The 6,458-nt window shown below is 52.0% G+C and overlaps 1 protein-coding gene across 10 annotated transcripts in view; it reads right to left on the minus strand.

The window, feature by feature from the left end:
• NAV2 (neuron navigator 2) overlaps positions 1 to 6,458 on the minus strand; it is a 738,710-nt gene that overhangs the window by 9,859 nt on the left and 722,393 nt on the right. For all 10 annotated transcript variants that reach the window (XM_019651383.1, XM_019651379.1, XM_019651381.1 and 7 more), the window contains 4 exons: positions 5,000 to 5,235; positions 2,583 to 2,737; positions 2,288 to 2,359; positions 411 to 607 (listed from right to left, as the gene is read on the minus strand). In XM_019651383.1, the coding sequence (XP_019506928.1) occupies positions 411 to 607; positions 2,288 to 2,359; positions 2,583 to 2,737; positions 5,000 to 5,235 (660 nt within the window). The remainder of the gene's footprint in view (positions 1 to 410; positions 608 to 2,287; positions 2,360 to 2,582; positions 2,738 to 4,999; positions 5,236 to 6,458) is intronic.

Consider the following 6,458-nt stretch of genomic DNA (forward strand, 5'->3'; position numbering starts at 1 on the left):
CCCAGTTCTAAATCCTTAAGCTTCAGGAATGTTAGTACCATTTTACTTTATTTTCAAAACAAAGCTAACCCCACAGGGTGGTTTTCACTTGGGGGAGCCTTGGGGTGGGACTCTTCACTGAGCTGGCAGTTTCTGCATCCGCCCGGGCTAGAGGAATCTCTCACAACTGATCAGCCCAAGTGCACTGTGCAGGGCGAGAGGGGAGAGACATAGCAGTGGATGACTGGCTGTCTGGGGTCTGTCTTGGGCTGTGACTGTCCCTTTGCCTCTATCTCTATCTGCAAGGACAGTACAGCATCAAGCTGACTTGTGTCTGCCAACAGCTCCAGGACCGTCTCTGAGGGGGCCCGAGTTCCAGGCGCTCTCCCTGGCCAGCCTACCTGCCTGCTCTCACCAAGCCTCCCACCTACCTATGGTGACGTCCGAAGAGCTGTGAGCCTCCAGGAAGCGGTTGAGGTGATGCCAGACCTTGGGAATCCAGTCGATGATTTTTACCAGCTCCACATTCCGCACCCGCCCACTGATCTCCATTTCCATGAGTTTCCGCCTCAGGAACCGGCCAAGGAAACCCTTCACGGGCTCCGTGTGGTTGGCACAAAGCACCCACCTGGGGGAAGGCAGGAGTGCTTTTCAGTGATGATGACAGTGATAAAAATGATGGCTAACCTCAAGAGTCAAAGCACATTAGAACTGGAAGGTGTATATGCTAATTAATACTAAAATAGGATTCACGATGCATCAAACACTGCCAAGTATATTAACTCACAATTCCTCCTGGCAACGCTGTGATGCAGATATTATCACCAACCCCATTTTACAGATAGAAGCCCTGAAGCACAGACAGGTTATGTAACCTGTCCAAGATCAAACAGCTAGTTAATATTCATAGGAAAGCTAAGATTAGAACCAAGACAACCCAGCTCCAAGTCTGAGCTCTAACCACTGAACGTACTGCGTCTTGTGCTTGTGTCAGGCCCTGTGCTGGGCTATGGAGCTCTATCGGTGATTAAGACACATTCGTCCCTGTTCCGCAGGAGCTTACTGTCTTGTTGGAAGAGGCAGATAAGCAATCAGAGGAATGAGACCTGATGAATCCTGGGGACTCAGGGAAGGCTAATTAGAGTGGGGGATGTCTGGGCTGACTGGAAGAATGGATGGAGCAGCCCCATAAGGAAAGGCAAGAACAGGGGGGTGGGTAAGGGGTGGAGAGCTCCCTGTAGCATTTGTGAAGGCATCAGAAATAGTTTGGGGTGTTTGTGGAAACTGCCAGGGGTTCAGTGTACCCAGACTTTAGGCTTGACCTGCCAACCCAAGGAGTCTGGGTTCCGTTCTGGCGGCAATGGCGGGGGTGGCCATTGAAGAACTAGAAGCATGAGGGTTTGTGGTCAGATCTGAATTCTAGGACGCTCACTCCAGCTGCCATTGGCACAGAGGACGCGGGGTCAGGCTGCATGCAGGAAAACTGGTTAGAACTGACTGCAGTAGTGCCCTGGAAGATGACGTGGCAGTGATGAGAGGGAGGAGGAGGAGAAAGAAGGACTTGAGGGATGTTTAGGAGAAAGCACGGGCAGGACAGGGACAGCTGGATGCAGAGGTGAGCCATGATCTTAGTGGCCTGGAGGAGCTGCCATTTCTCTGATAATGATGATTCAGGTCCACTTTCAATAGAGCGCCCTCAGAGATGCCTGCAGAATGGCCAGTGAAAATGAGCCAAGGAAGATGACCCACCCTCATCTACAGGCCCAGCAGGAGAGGAGGAGTGGATCAGGGGACTCAGCGCGGGGCAAAGGGCGTTTATCCATGGCAAGGCAGCAACGCACCCAGATTCAACTGAGTGGACCAATGCCTCCCACACCTCAGCAGGGGGAGCACCCTGGTACGGTGCTGGGGCAGCTGGAACTCAAAGGCCCACAGACCCACATGGGGACATTCATAAGAGCTGTCATTGCTCATGTCAACTTGGGCCAGAGAGACGTACCACTGGGAGTGGGTAGGGGAGGCAAGCATGCCTACAGCCCCTGCCCAGAGCTGCCTCCCTGACTCTGTCACCCCAGGACTTAGGGTCAAAGAGACATGGGTTCAAAAGTCTCAGCTCTGCCACTGATCAGCTGGCTGTGTGACCTCAGATGAGTCACTTAATTCTTCTAGTCTCAGTCTCCCCATCTATCAGCGGAGAATGAGACATTTAACTACTTGAGGCTGTTGTGAGAATTAAATGAGCTTAGCTGGGAAAACCGCTCTACACAATGCCTGGCATATAACAGGTACTCAAAAAGTGACACCTTACCTGAAGTTGTGATGAAGCTGCAGGTTGGGAGTAGAAGAGGTAGCCTGGTTCATCGTGCCAATTATGTAAGGGCTGTGGGGGACATGAAGGAAAAGACAACTCTGTGAGTCAAGGCCAAGCTCGAGAACGGGGCGCTCACAGAGGCCGGCGGGGTCTGTGTGTCTAGGCAGATGGCTGGCTGCCTCCTCCATCCCCCACGCTGACCCTGGCCATGTATGTGCATAGCTCCCCATGCAGTGCCCATCACCTGGTGGCCCTCCTCCCAGGGACCTTGAGATCTGGAGCTGGCCTTTACCATTTATGGTCCTTGCAGTTGAGCAGCCCATTGAAGATCTCGCCCAGAGAGCTGACGTGATGCAGGTTGTCCAGGATGATGACGAGAGGCATGTCTACAGCATTGTTCTCACTGGTGCACTGGTCAGCAAGGTTGGACAGGTACTGGCGCAATTCCTGCAAAGGCCAGTGGAAGAACAAGTGGGTGAACGCACTGGCGACCATGCATGTGCTCAGAGCCTTCACTTTGCCCAGGGCCAGCAAACGGGGAAAAGCCCTTCGCGTGCTGTGCACCCGCCTGCTACAGGGGGTTGGTTTGTAGCTCAGGGGATGCAGCATGGGAAGGGGGAGAGGAAGGCCTGGGTCTTGCCTTTGGGCATTCACTAGGTAACAGGGCAAGAACACAGCACCATGGAAGGTGATGCCCAGGCCTGGTTCCATACCCTGCTTTACCACTTCTCTACAAGTGCTGTCATTTTTCTTGATATTTCTTATTATGCCAACTGTCCAGGAAGCTCCTGAGGGCAAGTGCCTCATACATCTCTGGATAAGCTATTTAAGCCCCGTATAAGCACCTGCCTGAGAGCTGTTTATACAGAAGCCCTTGATGAATCAGTATAGCAGGGGACCTCCCACACAGAAGTACTGCTGATCAGTACTGTGGCAAACAGACAACCAACACTGCAGGGGGAGATCGGTCTACATACGCGGGAGCCTTGGGAGGTCTGGTTGAAAGGGTAAAGGGTAAGCTTTGAATTTAACTGTGAAGAACGGCTGGGGGATTGGCTGGAGCTGGGGCCAGGTGCAGCCCAGTACGGCTGGGGTAAGGGCTGAAATGTTGAGTGAAGGACCAGCCAGAAAACCCAGAACAACTGCCTAATAATATCATCATGATAGCTGGCATGCCCTAGAGCCTGGCACAGCTCTATGCCTTACACAGATGAACTTCTGTAGCCCCTGGGGTGGGTGCTGTGATTAGCTCCCTTTTACAGATGGGGAAGGTGAGGCACATCCAACTTAGGTGGCTGGCCTGAGATTACACAGGTGAAAACTTCAGGTCTGGATTCAGACTTGGTGCCTGTCCAGTGCGTGTTCATCACATGAGACTGTCCCATATGCTAGCCTCTACCTCCTACACACACACACACACACACACACACACACACACACACACACCCTCCCCGGGACCTCCCTTGTAAGTCAAAATGCAGCTTGCTAGCAACTGAAAAACCTAACTTTCTAAGTTACTAGTAACTTTTCCTTCTTTCAGCCCCTCTCCATCATGGGTTCTTAGCCTCTGCATCTTATAAGCACAGGGCTCCCAAGACTCCCTTCCTTACTCAGGCTTTTGGGGTACAGTTGGTGAGCTGTGCTCTGCATGAGGTGCCCAGCCACAGGGAGGGTGAGCAGAGGCTGAAATCTAGCCTGGGCTGGAGCCCTCGCCACCTGCCTGGGGTCCTTCCCTCACTGGTCTGGGACAGGATATCCTCCCTCAGCTCACTGACACAGAGGCTTCTGACTGAGAGGCTTGGACCACTTCTCTCACGTCCTGGCCCCACTAAGTCATTTGGGGAACTGGTGAATGGTGCAAGTTCCTGACCCACACAACCTATTAAAACAGATCATCTAGGAATGAGCTCCAGGAATCCCCATCTTCAGGGATGCCAGGTGATTCCTAAGGCTCTTCCACCTTAGGAGTTATTTCCAATTCACCTGGGACCTCAGGCCTGTTTGCAGAGGGCTGGACAGAGCTAATTATCCATCAACCCCATTAGATGAATACTGAACAGGTGTGAGGAAACTCTTCCCAACCCTCAGCTGGGACTAGGTCAGATCATCCAAATATTTCCATCTCTCCCTGCGAAGCAGGATTGAACCTATTTGCTGTCTCCAGAGTCCAAGGCTTCAACTTGAGCTCAGTGCCTTCCGAGTGGTCTTAGGCACACAGCCTACTGCCTGCAGCCTTGGTTTCCTCCACTGTGAAATGGGGGTGGCACAGGTGGCCAGTTTGCTGTCATGGAACAAGCAGTCTGCAAATGTGAGCTGTTGTTGTTATTATCGTTATTGTTGTTCCATAAAAGGAGGTTTCGTTTTGGAAAAACAATAGCAACTCTAGGCACATGATTAATTCTTGGTAAATTGAAGTGGGCGCATCAGGGGTGACATTAAAGAGCTACTAACACAGAGCATTGTGCCAGCTCATAGTCAGGTCGTAAGAAACGAAAGATTAGCTTACAGATAGGATTTCTGGCTGGGAAGTTTTGGGCCAAAGCCTCCCCTTTTGCTGGCCCCACTGTGGCCTTTTTCAGAGGGCTTTTATAACCACCAAAGGGGAGTGTATAGGGAATGCTGTGTTCCCATTAGCGTGGGATAGAACCAAGATTTCTGAAAGGAAAAGTGACCCCTGGCTGAGCAGCAGCCTCCGGATGCCCTCCTCACCTTGCTGGACTTGTGGTCCACGTTGAAGGTGGCGATGACCCCATCTGTCAGCTCGCGTCCCTCCCGAAGCACGAGGTACTCTGACAGCCGGTTGGCCAGGTAGGTTTTCCCAGTGCCGCTGGGGCCAGAGAGAATGATCCGCCGGTGTTCTACCAGCAGGGAGACGTAGCGCTGCAGGATGGGCTTGGGGATTAGCGACTCAAATACCAGCGAGTCCAGGCTGTTTTCTGCGAGCCCTGCATTTGAGAGACAGCAAGCATTTGAAGCACCACAGAAAGGGGAGCTCTGTGCTTGCCCAACGGGGTCTGCCACGACCTGAGGCCATCCCTTTCCTGGGCAGCCCGCTCATCTGAGATCCCGCCCATCCAGGTGAATGGGAGTCTAACAGCAAACTGCTACTCCCTGCTCATCAACACTGTGCTCTGCCCGTGGATCGGCCGACTTTCCCAGGATTCCACTCACCTTTCATATCTGGGCCCTCCATCCTTGTCTGTCCTCTACAGAGGTCCTAAGACTCTGGGTTCTGCTTGCCTGTCTGGACTTGCCATACTGATGGCGTTTGCCCAGATCAAACCCGAGTCTCCCACACCTGCCAGCAGCCTAGACTTCTTTCCTCATTTTGCTCTCTCCTGCATGCCAGGTGCCACTGTTGCCCACACGCAGATGTAACAGTGCTTTTATCTTTAAAATGAGCAAATGCAAGGTGGGACCATGTGACTTGGGGATGTGACTACTGGGAGACCTAGGCTGAAATGCTACCTATTGATGAGACCTCTGAGCCTTAGCAACATCAAGAGGAAACTCATCTTTCCGCTTTCCTACCTGGGGAGACTCCATTATAATCAAGGCTGCTGGCTTTAAAAGAGCTAGGTTCTTGATATCCCTCCCAGGAGAAGATCCATCCAAGGTTACTTGTCCAGAACCTAAAGTAATTCTGTTAAAAACTCACATCAAGAAAGCCAGTATATGTACATAAAAAATAAACTAAAGAGCATTTATTCTGTTTATAATTGCATCTTCCTTCCACACAATTATTATTTATTGCAGACAGACCCTAGTAATGCATTTATATACTTTTTTTCTAATTCTCCCCAATTAAGAATAGCCCCTCAATGCAGTGGCTGTTCCAGGGTGACCATGAAAGTTCCCAAATGACTTGCCTTCCAGGTACAGGCCTAAGTCTTTCCTAGTACTGAGGTCAGGATAGCCCACCCTGGCTCAAACCTCGATGCAAAGTATGGAGCCCAGGGCGGGCCGAGTGGCGCATTGGTTAAGAGCTGGCTTGGGACGCCAGAGGGCCCTGGTTCGGATCCCACAGATGAGGGTCAGTGACACTGCCCTCTACAGCTAAGATGCTGAACAACTGCTCGACCTGGAGCTGGGCAGCCGTGAGTCGCCGGCAATGGTGTAGGCTGCAGCCCTTGCTGCAGTGGGGTGCCACGGGCTACCATGTGTGGCC

The sequence above is a fragment of the Hipposideros armiger genome, unplaced genomic scaffold (genome assembly GCF_001890085.2).
Source record: "Hipposideros armiger isolate ML-2016 unplaced genomic scaffold, ASM189008v1 scaffold_159, whole genome shotgun sequence".
Taxonomy (NCBI): domain Eukaryota; kingdom Metazoa; phylum Chordata; class Mammalia; order Chiroptera; family Hipposideridae; genus Hipposideros; species Hipposideros armiger.